The 20,297-nt window shown below is 38.1% G+C and overlaps 1 protein-coding gene across 1 annotated transcript in view; it reads left to right on the forward strand.

The window, feature by feature from the left end:
* Nucleotides 1-20,297, forward strand: part of lama2 (laminin, alpha 2) — a 238,298-nt gene that overhangs the window by 72,534 nt on the left and 145,467 nt on the right. Inside the window, 7 exon segments of the mRNA XM_073855781.1 lie at nt 1,877-2,119; nt 11,925-12,104; nt 12,658-12,747; nt 14,526-14,643; nt 15,793-15,971; nt 16,100-16,199; nt 19,352-19,512. Of these exon segments, the coding sequence (XP_073711882.1) occupies nt 1,877-2,119; nt 11,925-12,104; nt 12,658-12,747; nt 14,526-14,643; nt 15,793-15,971; nt 16,100-16,199; nt 19,352-19,512 (1,071 nt within the window).

Genomic DNA, 20,297 nt, shown 5'->3' on the forward strand with positions numbered 1-20,297 from the left:
TCATTATAAAAATGGCCCAGTCTGATCCTTCATTCTGATTTGTTGAAATGCGTTCTAAGCCGTGATAAAATACCCGGTAACCCCACCGTTCAGACTGCATTACATAAGTGTCACTGCGCCACTGTTGCTACGTACTGATTTATGAAAATAAACTTTAATCATATTTTAAATTTTTCTACAATTGCACAATTAATGCCGACATCCAGATAAATATTGTTGAGTCATCTCGTCAAGAGAAAACGTTCCCTGAGGAATTTCTACTTCAAATCCATATTTCCGTTATTATCCATATTTGATCATGACTTCAACAGTTGCACAATATAAATGTTAAAGTATAATTTAGATGAATGTTGATTTATAAAAATAAACACCACAGTCTTTAATCATATTTTCATTGTGTCTTTGCTGCGTTTATGTTGGTTGGGAACTGCACTTTGTTTCAGTCACACTTGATTCTGAGGAACTACTTTGTTTGGTGGAAGAGTAATATTTGTACTAATATAATTACAACTTATTTTTATTTTATTTTATGAAATCCTGCTATGCATATGATGTACCCGTTTTATAAAAGTAATAAGCCCCGCGAAACAGTGTGTTACAGTGCATTTTATAACAGCTTCCGCGTCGTGCCTAAAACCCACTGTAACCCACTGCTTTTTGGGGCTTATTGCTTTAATCAACACCATTGCTGAGTATTTTTTTTTTGCGTATAATTATACACTTTCCCATGGTTTGAAATCACCATAGTTTCCTGCATCACAATCATGTAACCTATCACATCATCACAGTTAACCGAGTGGATCAGCAGTTAAATTACGGATGTTATGTATGTACTTCTGCTTCTGTGATGCTCACACATGATGCAGTGTAAATGCTCAAATCTGTTAACATAAGCACTAAAAAAAATAGTACTACAATTGTGCAATTCATGTATGCATTGTGAAACCATCAGTTATGTGTCTAAAACAGTCGAATGTAGCATCTCTGTGTTTACGGAGGAAAAAAAATTATCAGGGGAAGCATTGGCTTCGTGTGGATGTGGCCTTAGCCTCCACTTTCCTCCACATCACTGCATTCGTGTGTGTGTCGTTGAAAGCCCTGTGAAAGACTGTAACTTGACCCTGTTATCTACTGTAGATTAAAGAGAGAGAAACAGGGTGTGTGTGTGTGTGTGTGTGTGTGTGCAAAGACACACAAAAAAAGAGTAACTGTATTGTGTTTTTCCCCACGGGGCGTTGTGTCCCTAACAGAAATGAAAAGAGACCGTAGCTTAGCTTCTTTTCCCTTTGTCTCGTGTTTTCTTTTATTTGGGTCAGCTCTTCATCTGTGCTGAAGTGTCACTGTGCCCGGCAGCATTGTGAATCTGTGAGCGAATGTGTTTAACATATCACACTTATTGCTTTAACCTGCATAAATATAATGATGTGTTTAGGGTGGAGAGGGAGCAGCCTCAGGTCTTTGCTATTGACGGGTTACAGTAAGGAATCATGGGAATCTTTTTTGTCACTGTTTTATTTCTGTTGATGCACAAAAGGCTGATGCACTCAGATAAAACAGACTTTATCATAGTGCTTATGAAATGATGTTTTTATTGACAGTAAGCAAAGCTATGCACTGACAATGAACTTACGTAAATACAGAAAGTTCAGTATAAGTTCAGAAAAACTTTTTTTATAGTTCTGCAGGAAAAAAACAATAAACTTTAGAGCATAAACACCAACATAAGAAATATAGATGTACGCATAAGAAAACAATATATTAATGTGTTAATTGCATTATAGAAATATACATTTATTACAAATATATGTTGTTTGTGTATTTGCATTAAAGCATAAAACGGAGAATATTCATGCAGTGTTTAATGTTTTCCACTCAGGTTTTCCAGATCGCATATGTGATCCTTAAAGCAGCAAACTCACCTCGTCCTGGAAACTGGGTTCTAGAGCGTTCTCTGGACGGTGAAACATACACGCCGTGGCAATATTACGCCATAACAGACACCGAGTGCATCACACGCTTTAACATCATGCCCAGAAGAGGTCCTCCATCTTATGCACGTGACGATGAGGTCATCTGTACTTCCTACTACTCTAAAATTCATCCGCTGGAAAACGGCGAGGTAAGAAACACCTTAAGCAAAAGCTCAGATAACAGTAAGAAGCTTTCTCTTACCCCTATGAATAAAACCATTTGTGTATGCAGTTGTGAACTGTACTGTAAAAGGCACTTAAGTATTTTACTTTCTACTTTTATTCAAGTAAAGATAAAAACACACAGTTTTAATGCTATCCACCTGTTTCTTGATGTAAATGTGGGCGCCTCCATATTTGAGCTTTCCGGTTTATGAGCTTTCCAAATCACTGGTTTGGTACACACACGATCCGGTTTTGACAGAAGTACAACCCCATTTAAAAAAATGGTAAATAACCAAATTACATCAAATCTGTGAAGTTTGAACAAAACAAAACTGAATAAAAGTTTGCAGGAGCTGAACTGTCCATGTCCATCGAGCAAAGGGGGGGGGGGGGGTGTAATTGCTAGTTTTGATTATTTTGGGGTTACCTCGTCCCACCACCCCTCAGACACTACTAGGGCTGCTCGGTTATGTGCAAAATCTTAATCATAATTATTTAGGTAAAGATCATATTTTTACGATTATTCAGTGACTTTGAAAACATGCATTTATTTCATTTTTTATTAAGTTAGTGTTGCAATAGGCTACATGTGTCAAAGCACATGTTTTTTATGTCCTAAACGGTAATGCTGTTGTTCTGAGGTCGTATATATGTCAGGTGATATATCAACATGGTGAATGTAGTATGTCCAAATTCATTCATCCTATCAATATTCATACTATATACACTTACAGTTGTGTTCAAAATTATTCAACCCCAACTGAAATTGATTGTTTTGGCCGGTTTGACATTGATTTTGATCATTCAGTCATCCTGCTTACAATTACATCAAAGAGGCATGTGTAGGTCAGACAAATATAACATAACATTTATAATGAAATAACCACAAATGTCTTTTCTGTGCTCACATCATTATCAGTTTTATTCAACCCCCAAGTGACATTCAATCTTAGTACTTAGTACAACATCCTTTTACAGTTAAAACAGCTTTTAAACGTGAAGCATAGCTTGACACAAGTGTCTTGCAGCGATCTACGGGTATCTTCGCCCATTCATCATGGGCAAAAGCCTCCAGTTCAGTCACATTCTTAGGCTTGCGCACTGCAACTGCTTTCTTTAAGTCCCACCAGAGGTTCTTAATCGGATTTAAGTCTGGTGACTGCGATGGCCACTTCAAAATGTTCCAGCCTTTTTTCTGCAACCATGCTCTAGTGGATTTGGAGGTATGCTTGGGATCCTTGTCCTGTTGAAAGGTCCAACGTCTCCCAAGCCTCAGGTTTGTGACGGACTGCAACACATTGTCATTCAATATCTCCTGGTACTGAAGAGAATTCATGGTACCTTGCACACGCTGAAGTTTCCCTGTACCTGCAGAAGCAAAACAGCCCCAAAGCATGATTGACCCCCCCACCATGCTTCACAGTAGGCAAGGTGTTCGTTTCGTCATAGGCCTTGTTTTTCCGCCGCCAAACATAGTGTTAATCCATGGGCCCAAACAGTTCTAATTTTGTTTCATCAGTCCACAGAACACTATCCCAAAACTTCTGTGGTTTGTCCACATGACTTTTGGCATACTGCAGTCGACTCTTCTTATTCTTTGGAGACAGCAAGGGGGTGCGCCTGGGAGTTCTGGCATGGAGGCCTTCAGTACGCAGGGTGCGCCGTATTGTCTGAGCAGAAACTTCAGTACCCACATCTGACAAATCTTTTCTCAGTTCCTCAGCAGTCACACGGGGACTTTTTTCCACTCTACGCTTCAGATAGCGCACAGCAGTCGCAGTTAGCATCTTTTTTCTGCCACGACCAGGAAGCGTTTCAACAGTGCCCTTTGCCTTGAATTTGCGAATGATGCTTCCTATGGTGTCTCTTGGTATGTTTAACATCTTTGCAATCTTCTTATAGCCATTGCCCTTCCTGTGAAGATTAATCACCTCTTCTCTTGTCTTCCTGGACCATTCTTTTGACTTCACCATGTTTGTAACCACACCAGTAAATGTTTAGAAGGAGTTGAGTATCACATTCATTTTAAAGCTGCTTAATTGGTGCTTATTAGGCTTTATTGCTGTTCCCTGACATCCACGGGTGTTTTCAATACCTGATTGAAAACACTTCAATGAACCTCTGTTCTTCAGAGTGGTAGTTCTTTAAGGGGTTGAATAATTGTGTCAATGAAGAATTCACAAAAGAAACATTTACTACTATATTACAAAACCAATTGATGTCATTTTAGTTGCATATGGTTCTTTAAGAAGTCATTGTAGGATTTCATTCTGAATACAATTACAAATGTACACTAAATTCCCTAAAACCCTTAACAGCATTGGGGGGTTGAATAATTTTGAACACAACTGTACCTTATTAGGAACACCTGTTCAATTTTTCATTAATGCAATTATCTAATCAACCAATCACATGGCAGTTGCTTCAATGCATTTAGGGGTGTGTTCCTGGTCAAGACAATCTCCTGAACCCCAAACTGAATGTCAGAATGGGAAAGAAACGTGATTTAAGCAATTTTGAGCATGGCATGGTTGTTGGTGCCAGACGGGCCGGTCTGAGTATTTCACAATCTGCTCAGTTACTGGGATTTTCACGCACAACCATTTCTAGGGTTTACATCCAGTATGCGGCAGTCCTGTGGGCGAAAATGCTAGATGCTAGATGCTTTTTGATGCTAGAGGTCAGAGGAGAATGAGCCGACTGATTCAAGCTAATAGAAGAGCAACTTTGACTGAAATAACCACTCTTTACAACCGAGGTATGCAGCAAAGCATTTGTGAAGCCACAACACGCACAACCTTGAGGCGAATGGGCTATAACAGAAGAAGACCCCACCGGGTACCACTCATCTCCACTACAAATAGCAAAAAGAGGCTACAATTTGCACAAGCTTACCAAAATTGGACAGTTGAAGACTGGAAAAATGTTGCCTGGTCTGATAAGTCTCGATTTCTGTTGAGTCATTCAGATGGTAGAGTCAGAATTTGTCGTTAACAGAATGAGAACATGGATCCATCATGCCTTGTTACCACTGTGCAGGCTGGTGGTGTAATGGTGTGTGGGATGTTTTCTTGGCTCACTTTAGGCCCCTTAGTGCCAATTCGGCATCGTTTAAATGCCACAGTCTACCTGAGCATTGTTTCTGACCATCTCCATCCCTTTATGACCACCATGTACTCATCCTCTGATGGCTACTTCCAGCAGGATAATGCACCATGTCACAAAGCTCGAATCATTTCAAATTGGTTTCTTGAACATGGCAATGAGTTCACTGTACTAGGGTTGTGCCGATAGACGATAGTATCGTGTATCGACGATCTTCAGACATATCGCCAATGGCAGGCTTTCATGGCGATAGTCAAGACGATAGTTGGAGAATGGTTGTTATTATTATCATCATAATTTTATATTAACACCGACAATGCATGCTGTTCCTCACATGAGGGTTTGTGGGCTTCACTTTACGCGGAGAGCTTGTAAAGAGAGAATTCCTTCTCGCACGTACCTGCACTTAATGCGCGCGTCTTGGTCTCCTTCTACCACTAAATCCAGCGCGCCGCGTCATGAGCAGCTGCGCTTCTCTCTGTCTCACGTTCACGCGCTCTCGCCTCTGTCCGCAGTCTAAACATAAACTAAATTAGTAATCCTTATTTGTTCAGTTTAATGCGTTTCATGCGAGCTGAGGCAAACTTTACTTTTTGTTTAAAATATGACCCGCTGCATATTGGCGTATCTCTCTCTCACTCTCGTGTACGTGCAGAGAGCTGCGGTCTGTCCGAAGTCAGATCACTAGGTATTAATCCTGTTTATGATATGCACTTCAATGATTTGTAGCAACACGTCCCTCGTGTTTAATATATGATTGTGTTTAAAATATGATCGCGTTCCGCCGGACCAATGCGTTTAAAAAGGCACCTCATGAGAGCACCACTGCTTGACACGTGTAGTCTTCTGCAACAGCACTAAATAAATGCATTGAATTGTTTGTATGTGCGCGCACGTGTGTGTGCGTGTGCAGATGCATGTTTTTACAGTTATTAAGTAATCATGATAGGGTTTTAATGACGCGCTCGCATTAATGGCATCAGTTTTAAGAAGGTTGCGGTCATGACGGTGTTACAGTCTTGTTTTTTTTTGTCCACCCATCAAGTGACTTGTTATAATGAGTAAAAATTAACAAATAAAAAAAAGAGTAAACTACTGCCACGCCCCCCGATAATATCGTGTATCGCCGATCTCACAGGCTGACGATAGGACGATCTGAAAATAGGGCATATCGCCCAACACTACACTGTACTAAAATGGCCCCCACAGTCACCAGATCTCAACCCAATAGAGCATCTTTGGGATGTGGTGGAACGGGAGCTTCGTGCTCTGGATGTGCATCCCACAAATCTCCATCAACTGCAAGATGCTATCCTATCAATATGGGCCAACATTTCTAAAGAATGCTTTCAGCACCTTGTTGAATCAATGCCACGTAAAATTAAGGCAGTTCTGAAGGTGAAAGGGGGTCAAACACAGTATTAGTATGGTGTTCCTAATAATCCTTTAGGTGAGTGTAGTACCTACTGTTGTAACAGTCGATGAGTTGGTACTTCATCTAATTCAGTACCTACCGTCACAGTATGCGATTTTTGATGCAGCCATAGTGTTGTAAGCTACGTCTGTTGTTGTTGTTTAGCGACCTGTAGTAGCGAAAAAAATTACATATATTGTGCCTTCAAATCTAAATGTAAAAAATAATCATCATAGCAATTTTCCATAGTGCTACTACTTTTTTATTTATTATAAGTTTGTGGTGTATGGAATCTTAACAAAGGTGGTCACAACAAACTGTTGACAAAGAGATGTGTAAAGATTCTCTAAAACAATCTGTTTTTGTGTTCCCCACAAGTATACAGCATACTGTACAGGTTTGATAAGGAAATAATTAAGAGATTTTCAAGATTTTTGGGTGAACTGATGTGATCCGTGTTTCCTTGTTTATAGCGGTGAGACTCCACACTGTTGCTATGGTGACCATTTGGATGTGACTCTTGTATTACACACACACACACACACACACACACACACACCTCCTAGGAACCCCCCATACACAGACAAACACGCACACACATTAATTTATGTGATTCACTTTACTATTTAAAGACAGTTATCTTCAGAGTGTTTATGTGGTTACCGAGGGTTGTGAGGAGTAAAGGCACTCAAGAAGACTTTTCAAGTCTCTCTAAAAGTTACTTTACTTGTAATTGTAAATGAGATGAAATGGACATCATAAACATTTACAACCCAAACACACAAACTCTCTCATTTAGAGCCACTTAACAGCAAACCACACACACTGATTTACACAGATATATCAGATGTCCATCAGACATCATTTACACTAATACAGCGAAATGAGATGAATTTCACAGACAGTAGCTGTGTTAATGTGTGTGTGTGTGTGTGTGTGTGTGTGTGTGTGTGTGTGTGTGTGTGTGTGTGTGTGTGTGTGTGTGTGTGTGTGTGTGTGAGATCATAGGACTTCACTGAACTATGCTGCCTGTGTGTTTGTGTGTTAATGATGGAGGTGGGCAGCAGGGGGATCAGAGCTCAAATGTCAGTCGGTCTCTTTTAAAAACACAGTTCAAACTGACACAACACTAATTATCACACATCATTAACCCAGAGAAAACTGACCTGTACAACTCAAACTCACACACATGATGTTTAGAGCATTCATCCTGTTGAAACTAGAGCTGACAATATATTACTCTGTATGTGTGTGTGTGTGTGTGTGTGTGTGTGTGTGTGTGTGTGTGTGTGTGTGTGAGTGTGTGTGTGTGTGTACCTGGTAATTATCACAATGTGGGGACCAATTGTCCCCACAAATATAGGAATACCAGTATTTTTGTGGCCTTGTGGGGACATTTTGAGGTCCCGACGAGGGAACAAGCTTATAAATCAAACAGAATGATGTTTTTTGAACATCTAAGGTACAAGAAAGTTTTCTGTGATGGTTTGGGTTAGGCGAATAGAATGTACAGTTTGTATGGTACAAAAACCATTACGTCTATGGAATGTCCCCACAAAACATGGAAACCAGAATATGTGTGTGTGTGTGTGTGTGTGTGTTCAGCATTAATTATTTTACATTATTCATTATTCACAATGGTTTGTGCGCCTAGCGCACAGTCTAAAAGAGTTGTACCTATTCTCGTAATGAGTAATGGGTGTGTTTTGGCTGTGACATGCAATAAACTAATTATAGTCTCATCCCCTTTAACTCTTTCCCTGCCAGCATTTTTTAAAAAGTCATCCTACCATTAGTTCTCTTTTATCACCTCTCAAATATGGAAAGGTTTCTTTAAAAACACCACATTTTGAGCAAAAATCTGAGACAATTCCATTTTTGTGAAGAACTTTTAATAGAGATCAGATGCAGAGCGATCTTTAAAACATACACAGAGTTCTTTCTCTTTCACGTGAGGCGTTACTTCCGGGTTGTATAAGTTGTGGAAGTGCGGCACCTGGTGAAAAGCGGTATTGCGTAAAGCCGGATATTCTCGTCATTGGCAGGGAAACGTTTTCTCTTAATTGAAGAGTTATCTCGTCAATGGCGGGGAAAGGGTTAAAAGCTAGTGGTGTTCACGCCATGCCGATTCACTGTGTTCATGGAGAAGTTTGTAAACTGAAAAAATAAGCAGTGGAAGAAGACCCCCAGTTTAAGATTAATGTTTTAAAAATGTTTTGTTTTCATTTCTAATGAAACCTTTAAAAGTCGTTTTCTTTCATGGAAGTAAAAATAGGCTTTTAATAGCTGTCAATGTATGGATAGCCTACATGATCAGTCTAATCTCAAAGAATAATTTACAAATATGTAAGAAAAAGTTATTACTCTTAAAATACTTTATTTGTAACAAAGAAGAGATAAAGAATTTACAAACGTGTGAAAGCCGAAACGTTTCAGCACTCGGACAGCGCCGTGAGTGCTTTGAAAAGCATTTCTCAAAAACGGTTGACATCTCATTATATCCACAGGTACAAAGTCATCATATACAATAAATCCGTAGGGTAGCATTTAAGAAAAAAAAAAAAAGATGCAATATTCAATTCAAACATTCAATTACTTACCAGGCTACAGGTGAAGTAGCTCTTCTGCCAGCTGATCTCAGCTTCACGCCTTCTAAAGTCCTGCAATCTGTCCTCATTTATGTCTAAGAGACTCAATAATAATCTTTTACATGTTATTCCTTTAATTTTTATATTTAAAATGTTTGTGTGCTGTCCATGTGTGTAATAAGTAACCACACGTTGTTGTCCTGTTTATACAACAATGCACCTGAACACACATCGTTTTCAGACAAGAACGCCCATGGGCACAGAAATGGGCACAAATGCATTTGATATTTAAACAACATGGAGCTAAATGTGAAAATGATAATTACGCCAGGCTCAAACTAGCAAAAAACACTTGCATCGCGCATTGCACGGGGTGTATGATAGGACCCATTATGTCTAAACACCTTGTAAAAGTGGATTTTGCATAATAGGTGCCCTTTAAACTATTGCTGCTTTAGTTTGCAGTTAGATTTGCGATTTGCTTTAGGATGTCATTTTATATAGTGTTTTTGTCTATTTTTAAACCATGGTCACTTAGAGTTAGGTTTATTATTGGGGTTTGGGTTAGGATGTCATTTTATGTAACAAAAAGTTGCTTTATCCCCAAAACCAAGCAACTATGGTAAAAAACAGAAAAAAAGATAAACCAATACATAAAACAACAAGAAAAGATGCATGCGCCGTAATAAGTGAACAGGAAGAACTAGCGTATCACATGTATGCAAAATTTTTGGCGTATGTATTGCACAACTTTCACACTGAGTGCGTTTACATGCACAGTCTTACGCCCATTATGCTTAATAAACTGATAACACGTGGGGTCATGTAAACGCGTAAATCGGTTTTCTTTAATCGGGGAAATAACATAAACGGCGTAAACAAACACCGATCGGCACAGGTAGTTTTTTGCTTATTACGCCGATTTCGCGTGGCATGTAAACACCTTAACCGGCTTTCTCACGATTTTGTCCATGTGCACATGTCTTCACGTATGAAAGATAAACGTCACACGAGGAAGTAAGCGCAAAGAAACGCATAAAAGTCTCCGCTCGACTAAAGCAGTTGGCAACTGTTAAAATAGAAGCTCATATTACATTTAAAGGTTCTGCAGACACGAGAAGAGATACAGTACAGCTTAAGACAGATATGCCGTTGGCTTTCTGAACGACTATTGTGTACTATAGGTGGTGACGTCACTGCCTGCGAGAAAACTGATAATTCTGCAAGTCCCATGTAAACGCAGTTGTCTGCATAGCCGGCTTATTGATTTGCATGTAAACGCATGAAAACAGTTTTCTGTAATAAGCAGATTTTTGATAGTTATCCGCTTATGCTGTGCATGTAAACGTACTCACTGTGTACTATTTATACACAAATCATGAGAATGGGCTGCATTTATTTATAAAAACTGTCAATAAAAAATCGAATTAAGCTATAATACAGTTTAATACAGTTTTTATTCAGAGTACTGTAGAAAAGTGTGCACAGTCCTGTGTAGTTGTCTTGTGTTCTGTTAGTTTATGTTGATTTAGGTCATTATTAGTTCTCTATTAGGTTAATTGGTCCCTCGTCTGTCGTCATGGTTACTAATTACTAATAATTTTCACCTGTTTCCTATTTAGTTCTGTGTATTTTCACTCTTTGTTCTGTTCTGTTCCTTTTGTGGTTCTTGTTGTGTTTGATGAGGGTGTAGTTTCTTTGTTCATGTTTCTGATTCCTAAGTGTTTGCTTTTAAGAAAAAAATAATTGACAATGGGCTGTTGAATTGTTCGAAAATAACGCACAACCAAGGTGGTAATGCGGAACGACGCGAAGCGTAGTAACACGGTGGGTGTACATTATTTTCACATAATTCAAAGTACTGGAGTCAATTATTTCTCTTATACAACGGTTACCACTAACATTCCTCTGGTGATTATTTTAAGACATTTGACAGGTTAGGTGTGAATTTATCGAAAAATAATCAACACCCATGGAACATTTCTTAACCAATCAGAATAAAGCATTCAACAGCCCTGTGGTAGGCTAAAGTTCTACTATTGACGTTACAGTTAAGTTTTGCAGGTCCATACTGAAAAAAACATAAACTTACCACTCAGAAACGTCCATTAACAATCTCACAATAATTGGTTATTTCTCAAAATCTGTATCTTCATTTGATACAGGCTCAAACATAAGATCTGTTTACACACACAGAGCTACTGAAGGAGCTGCTCTGAGAAACAGCCAATCAGAGCAGAGCTCAACATTATTATTCATGACCCTTTCAAATAAGATAATAATAGACCATTTCATTCTAAAGGACATGTAAATGGACATGAAAAACTGTCTCTGGATAAGTTTTGCCCTTAATAAAGTCACAAACCTTCTGTAGATATCAGATAACAATTTAAAAGATGATTTCAATGCATTCTTTGGCACCTTTAAGAAATAAATAACAAAAAGAGGTACTGCTTTAGTTTTATGGTAGCTTTATGGTTTTGGTATTTCCTGGTTGTTTTTATGGTATGTAGAAGAATTGCAGCTGTCAAGATTAGCAGAGTTCTGCCCCCTGACAAAGTCAAGTTGTTAAATTTCCAATAATCAACATCACCAGCAGGCCTCTAGTGGTTTTGTGTCTTTCTTATCCATTTATCCTTCTATCTGTTTTCACTGATTTGTGCTGTCTCATCTCTTTTTTAGATACACACGTCACTGATAAACGGCCGTCCCAGTGCTGATGATCCCTCCCCCACTTTACTGAACTTTACCTCTGCCCGCTACATCCGCCTGCAGTTCCAGAGGATTCGCACCCTAAATGCTGACCTGATGACCCTCGCCCAAAATGATCCCCGGGACGTTGACCCCATTGTCACCAGACGGGTGTGTTTTTCACATGTTTGTGTCCACAGATCCACACAAATGCACGCATGAGAGAAATTTGTGTAGTGTATACGGATGGCAGATATCACATCCATTACCAATCCCTCCTGCTCACACAGATGGGTTTTAATTAAAATCACTCTGTAATTAACAAATCAGGCCCCTCTCTCTCTCTCTCTCTCTCTCATAAAGACCACATCACACCCCTCCATCCACTCCTACAAACTCATTAACTCAATGATTGACCTGTTTTCATCAAAGACTTCTTTTTGAAAATAGAGAATTATTTCCCACACGTGAATTTAGCAATTTGGATAAATGTACCAAGAGAAATTAGTTAAAAGAGCAATTTTGCAGTTTAAGTGTCATAAACCTTTTGGGTCGCATGTGATTATGGGACTCATTTAAAGGCGATGGAATTATTTTGATTGTTAAAATACATCCTGCTGATGCACTGTAAGTGGATACAAATTTCTGCCAAATGCAAAAAAAAATGTAAATGTTGTTATGAGAAAGTAGTGATTGATGTGATGTAAATGATTTTGTTTTGCAGTATTACTACTCTATTAAGGATATATCAGTGGGTGGTATGTGTATCTGTTATGGTCATGCTAAGGCCTGTCCTCTCATCCCAGACACCAAGGTTTGTCATTCAACACCAAAGAGTCGTTATTTTCAGATTGTTTCTATGAACACTTCTAAATACATTTGTAGTCACTTAAAGTCAAATCTAATTTGCTTTCTCATGATGCATAAATTGCAGCAGTTGTTAAATCAATAACAAGATGTGTTTTCTATACCAAGAAAGTGACAAGATGAAAACCATTATTTTCTGTTACAAACGTTCACATAGCATCTTTAGGTTATAATAACATTAAAAATTCAAATGCATAATTTGATTTTTAAAGAATTATTATAAAAATTATTATTATTTTTTTAAAAATGCTATACATCTATTGAATCAATGTATAAATGTGCATTCATCTTTGCCATGTTATATTCATTTAGTTGACTAGTGGTATACACTGAAAAAAAAAAAAAACATTAATGGCATTAATCAAAACACTTACTTTGTGTACACTATACTTTTTTGAAAGCGATCAGCTGTAAAATGTTTTGGTCCTGCTCGATTTTCGTTAACTTTGAGTAAAATAATGATAGTTTTCATAAGATCCCCCTGGGGTCAATATGTTAGCATGACAGAAGCTTGATGCTGTCGTGTGAGAACAAGCAACAGTCCGCATTTTTCATTCATCCGAGTGCCTCTCACGTAAATTATTCAATTTTGATGGCTTACGTTTCTTCCCTCTCACAGAAAACCAGCACAGGTTTATCAATGCCATCAAAAGTATTATTTTGTTTTTGTTTGTTTGTTGATCACGAAGTACAAAGTAGATGAGGAAAACTAGGATTCTGTATTTATTGCATTTTGCCAAGAAGGAGGACTGGCGTTTGTCGCTGTTTGGAAAAAAAGGAGAAAAGATGACCGAATAACACGGCAGATATCGGATTTTGCGTAAAATAAAGAATTGACTTTTTGATACTGACCTGATACAATACTGATTTTGGCAGTAACTTTTTTGATGGCGTTTATCGGGTTTTGGAACCAAACTCTTCATATATTCATCAGTGTGTAAAATGCCACAAAAAACATCTGAATATTTCAATAAAAACAAATAATTATTTATCAAAATAATTTATTTGAACCAAGGCTTTGAACCGGTTCATGGAGCGACTGTTTATGCTGCATCTTCCTCAAGCGCTGTTTGGAATTCATCCTCCGTCTGTGTGTGTGCGCGTGTTTAAGTGCACTCAACAAATGTAGGCATGTCAGAATTACAGTTATACCGCTTACATAATGTAGCCGTTTTTATTGTTTGATGACAAGATAGGGACTTAAGTTAAAGTTTAATGTCCTCATGATCAGCCTACTTATTTAAATGTCCCACAGCTGACATTGAACGTTATTAACCGGTTCCGGAATCGTTAAAATACTGTTTCTGTTCGGAACATACCAATTGGGGAAAAAATCTGGTTCAAAGCCCTGATTTGAACTAATGTTGCATGATAATTATCTGACGTTAAAATGCATAGTTAAGATTTTGCTGTTAGTCTTAAAATTCAGAAATTTCTGAACTAAGTTTCTTGCAAAATAACTAAGATCTGGTTATGTTCTGTCTATGTTAATGCATTTTTATACAGAAAAAATAAACATTAGCAAGTATTAAAGGATCACAGCTACAGGATTTCTTCCCATTGATATTCTCTAAATGAAACTTCAAATTGCAATTCTGTATTATCAAGATTCAGGCTGAATTCAAGAACATTTTTTTGTTCTGAATAGTGCTCAAGCTCTGAGTTTGATTCATATTTACACATGATCCAGTTGGTGTATTTGACCGTGTTGTATTTTTATGTCAGAAATTCAGCTGTGAGTGTGAACACAACACTTGTGGAGAAAGCTGTGACCGCTGTTGTCCTGGTTACAATCAGAAGCCCTGGATGGCTGGAACCTTTCTCACGCGACACATCTGTGAAAGTAAGAGGTCTCACAAAACCTACCAGAACCAGAACCCTCAGTTAATAAACTTGCCAGATCACTCCATTTTGCTGAACAGTATAGGTCATGATATAATAGAAACAGCCTTTGGTAAAGGGTATAGTTAGCACAATGCATAGTGAAGTAACAATGCATGAAATCAAATCTTTCTTGTTGCTTTAATTAAATATTCAAATGTAAAAACACATTGGATTTCTTTAGAAGGCATACAAAGCGTTGGGTCAAAAGAGGATGAACCCAACCTGTTGGGATGTAATTTAACCTATGCTAGGTTGTTTTGACCTGAAAATGCTGGGTATTTTAAACCCATTGTTAAGTCAAATATAAAAATCATCTGGGTTACTTTAACCCAATATTTGGGTTCGCTCCTCGTTAACCCAACACTGGCCTGAAAATAACCCATCATTTGAAAAAGTGTACTGTGATTGAATGCTATTGAAGTATCCAACAAAATCAATCCATGGTGAGAGGGTTAAAAGATGGTTGACCATCAACTATGCCTTTTATAATTGTCCAAGAAATTCACTGTTGCCCAACATGGTGAAACTAAAACAAATTATAAATGCAACACTTTTGTTTTTGCCCCCATTTTGCATGAGGTGTACTTATCTACACAAAAGGCCTATTTTTCTCAAATGTTACTGAGCACTTCTCCTTTGCAGAGATAATCCATCCACCTCACAGGTGATTAGACAGCACGATTACTGCACAGGTGTGCCTTAGGCGGGCCACAATAAAAGGCCACTTTAAAATATTCAGTTTTACTGTATTGGGGGGTCTGAAAACCAATCAGTATCTGGTGTCATGCAGTGCAACCCATTTTCTTCACATAGAGTTGATCAGGTTGTTGATTGTGGCCTGTGAAATGATGGTCCACTCCTCTTCAAAGGCTGTGCGAAGTTGCTGGATATTGGCAGGAACTGGAACACGCTGTCATATACGCCGATCCAGAGAATCCTAAATGTGCTCGATGGGTGATTTAGACAGATTTGTGTACATAGATCAAGTGTTATTTAATAGATATTTAAGTTCAGCTCTTAAAAAATGGGGGCAAAAACAAAAGTGTTGTGTTTATAATTTTATCATATTTTGTCATATCATTTCATATTTCTCCTACTTTATCTGTAGAGTGTAACTGTCATGGTAAATCAGACGAATGTTACTACAACCAGACGGTGGCTGATGCTAAACTCAGTTTAAACCTAAATGGAGAATATGAAGGAGGCGGAGTCTGTATCGGTTGCTCTGACAACACAGCTGGAATTAACTGTCAATCATGTGCAGATGGTTACTACAGACCAGCAGGGGTGAGTTTACTCTTCTCAATCCTGTCTGGTGAATGATGAACTGTATAAAACCACCTTAGAGCTCATGTTAAGTCTTTTAGAAGTGTTTTGTTTTGAGCTGTTTAAAAGTTGTGTGATTATATTGTCAGATGAGTCCAGATGAAGCTCAACCCTGCAGACTATGTTCCTGTGACCTGAGAGGTTCTCTTCATTCTTCATGTGTTCCTGATGAGAGTCAGGCCAACAGAGGTAACACATTAAGCTGGAGACACACCTAAGGACCAAAACATTCTACACATTTAAAGGGGACATATCATAAAAATCTGACTTTTTTCATGTTTAAGTGCTATAATTGGGTACCCAGTGCTTTTATATACCTAGAAAATGTGATAAAGAATAACCCATTAACTTAGTTTTGGTCAACTATTCTCTGCAAGAATGTGAAAATATAGGTCATTGGAATTTGGCTACCCTTGTGATGTCAAAAGGGGATCTTATAATAATAATACTGTCCCTTAATTTGCACTATTCAACCACGGCACTGCCATTTAGTGCAGAGAGAAAGCGAAAAAACAATTAACAGCAAATTTCAATTTCAACAAACCACCATTATGGTGATCAGTGTTTGCATTTCATCAGCTCATTTGCATTTAAAACGACACACCCAGAAACAACACATTTTTGCTTACACCAACAAAGTGTTTATTTAAACATGCTATAATAAATTATCTATATGGTATTTTTAGCTAAAACTTTACACACGTACTGTGGGAACACCAAAGATTTATTTTACATCTTAAAAAAGCCTGGCTATTTGGATTAGGAAACTGTATCATATGCTTTCACTTTACTTAAAGCCATCAATAATGCATTTATAGAGTTTAATAACTGCAAGGTTATAACAATATAAATCAAATCAGTTATTTAAATACTGTAGAAGTGAATCTGCATGATTAATAAAATCGTAACTATAATATAATGACATTATTTTTATAAATACCCCAATGGAAGTATACGACTGAGTAGTATTTACTTATAAATCAGTGTATAGTGGATTATAAGCATGTGCATTGAAATGCAAATGCATCCCTTATAAGTAATAATAAACATATTATAAATGTAACTATACTGTTCTTATAATGGGATATAGGTGGTGTTGTGTCTTTATAAATATATTTATATAGTAATAACTGCCTATAAATAATTATTAAGGGGGCTATAATTCATTATTACGTTGTCATTTTTTATGTACATTTAAATAGGCTAAGTCTAAATAATTTTCTTTTATTTAGCCTATTTTCATTTGGTAATTTATATTTATCTTAAATATAAGCTAATATAAAAAGGATTAAGCTAGGACGAAAAGGCATGTAGCCTACCTTGCGCATTCATTGGACCTGTTGTTGCTCATCGTTGTTTTGCATTTACCTTTGCTACACAATAATAACAACTCAACAATACAACTTACAGTATATCATGATAAATGAAGGTGGTAATTTTTACCTTATTGCGCCATTAACCCATGCAAAATCACAAAAAAAATGACTCGCCATGACATTCCTAACAAAATGAATATTCCATTGAGTTCCTTGCAGATTTAACACGTTATGTACCAAACTTTTGGCCATTTCTCTGCTTGTTTTCTGTGTGTCTTTTTCAGTGCAACAATGATATCATTGATCGCCGGTGCCAGTCGCGAATATTATACACGTTTAATTTATTTTTTGTAAAAAAGGACTGGCAAAACTGGCTCTTAAATACTAAGACTAAAATCATTAGACACCACACACCTCATGATTTTATGTGTAAACAAAGACTGAGCACAACTGGAAAAGATGGTCAGTTGATATGACCAAATTACATTCATAATCTGTGCGAAAATCCTTAGGTGTGTCATCAGCTTACACGTCAACCCTAAGAAATTTAACCAAAGTTTTACAGTTAACCAAAGAAAATAACAGATACCAGATGATGTATGTAGAGCGACATAAATTCAAGCGTCAACAACTTTTATCGGGTATGTGTGCCCACAGCTGAAACCAATGCAACTAAAGCGGTAGCTGTTTATTGATATTGAAAAGCAACACAAATTAGTAGCACTGTGACAACCACAGGCTACAGGCATAATGACAATATGATATTAATAAATAACACTTACCATTTATAAGTTCGAAGACGATGCCTAGCAGGTTGGTCCTATAAAACTCCATGGCTATCATGTCTTGCCATATCCAAACATCCTTCTTGGATATGAAATTGTTTAATGCCAAAATTTCTCTCCTTTTTTATAAAAACTTTCAAAACTACTTAGAATACTATCTAAGAGGCCAGTCACACCAAAAGCGCTTTAAACGCTTGCAAACGCAAGGCGCGACGCATTGCCTTTTAAAAAAAAGAGCAGTGCGACGTGGCTTTTCATATTGCTAAGCAACCACCGAGTCAGCTGTCTTGTCAATCAAATATTGAAGCGTGAGCGCTCTTTTGCTGTTAACTGTCATATTAGCAGAAACTTTAAAAAGATGGCGCTTGCTCTGACCTTGTTTGAAGATGAGAGGTGCACAAACACGCAGGAGAGAGTGAGCGAGTGGAATCCGGTTTTTCAAAGCAACTGTAAACTTCCCTTACAACAACGTAAGGCCCGCCTCTCCCCTCATTCTATTGGACAATGGAAAGACACGAATGAGGTCGGGCGCTTCTCCGCTCTCAGCGCTCCTTCAAAAACGCATGCGCGGCAGGTGGCAAAAAACCGCAAGGCGCTCGGCGCGCAGAAACAGCGCGCAAACGCGCCCTGCCCATAGAATATCATTCAAAAAAGGCGCCTGCAACTGCCATAAACGCTTTTGGTGTGACTGAGCCCTAAGGCTGCATCGAAAACTAACTTCGCATCTACTGCTGTGTTGGATAAACAAAAGTGCTTCGGTGTGATGATAGACGTCGTCATCGTCTTGCTGCCCCTCCCCGTTCTGTGATTGGTTCCCTATTTCAGGGGCAAAAGTGGTCCATGGTTTCCATGCTAAATATGAATAAATTAGCACGCAAGGCAGCATTGGGAAACCCAGGCTAAATATGCACCATTTAGGTACAGATATGTATCTTTGAGATACTAATATGCTCCCTTTAGGTACAAAAGTGTACTTTTTGCAAGGGTATAGCCCCAGTTTTTGTTCAGTTAGATGCTCTCTGAAATGGTCTTACATCTAATACCACTTGCATTCATAGCTGTGATATAACTACTGCCTATTGGTTGATTTTAAATATTCACTAATAGAACTCCTTAGTCTGTTGCCCAACTGTTACCAGATTGACCACTGTTTACCAGTGTTTTATTGTAAAGTGTGTTTTTTACTATAGAAGTATCAGTTGCATGCACTTTATTGGTTTGTTTGTTTCTGTCTGTACAGATCTGGCTGTAGGCGCATGCATCTGTAAGCAGGGATACGCAGGTGAGAAGTGTGACAGGTGTGCGTTTGGATACACTGGATTCCCTCTGTGTGAACGATGTCACTGTAGCAGTGAGGGAAGCAAAAACCAGGATCCCTGCCAGCCACCTTGTGTTTGTAAGGTATGAGACACCGTTGCTCACACTTCTCAATAACAGCTGCTCTCTCTCTCTCTCTCTCTCTCTCTCTGTGTGTGTGTGTGAGTGAATGTAAGTGCATACAAGCAGCTTTTATACACATGCTGAACACTGCAACATAGAGGTTGGCTGTGTACTACCCTGGCAGATTTTTCACTGGTTTGGTCAAATGACCTGTTGGAGCACATGAATCAGAGGAGAAGAGTTGTGATAAATGTCATATCCTCTGTGGCATGTGCGTATAGTCGGATGTTTATAAAAATATTTATAAAAGAGACCAAAACTATTTGTGTTTTCTGAGCGATGATGGAGCAAGAAGAATCACGAATATTATGACTTTCACATGTAAAGTTTACATCTCTCATGTTTGCTGTCATGTCTATAACTAGAGGATCGAGTGGGACTGTTCTGCCTGTGTTTTAGATGGATGGAGGCGATGGATGGACGGATAAAGGAATGTATGGAAGGGGGAGGGATGGGTGGATGAGTGAGTGTATGTATAGAAGGTAGGATGTTGGGAGGGTTTTGATGGAAGGATTGGTAGATGAATAGATGGATAAAGAGTGAATTAAGTATTTGACAAGAGTACTGATATAGTAATAAACTCATTTCAATAATGACTTGACTCTAAAGGGCACATATTATGCCTTTTTTAAGTCTCAAGTGTGTCCAGAATGTGTCTGTGAAGTTTCAGCTCAAAATACCCCAAAGATCATTTATTATAGCATGTCCAAAATGACCCTATAATAGTGCTGTTTTCATGTGTGTAC

The sequence above is a fragment of the Misgurnus anguillicaudatus genome, chromosome 18, assembly GCF_027580225.2.
Source record: "Misgurnus anguillicaudatus chromosome 18, ASM2758022v2, whole genome shotgun sequence".
NCBI lineage: Eukaryota > Metazoa > Chordata > Actinopteri > Cypriniformes > Cobitidae > Misgurnus > Misgurnus anguillicaudatus.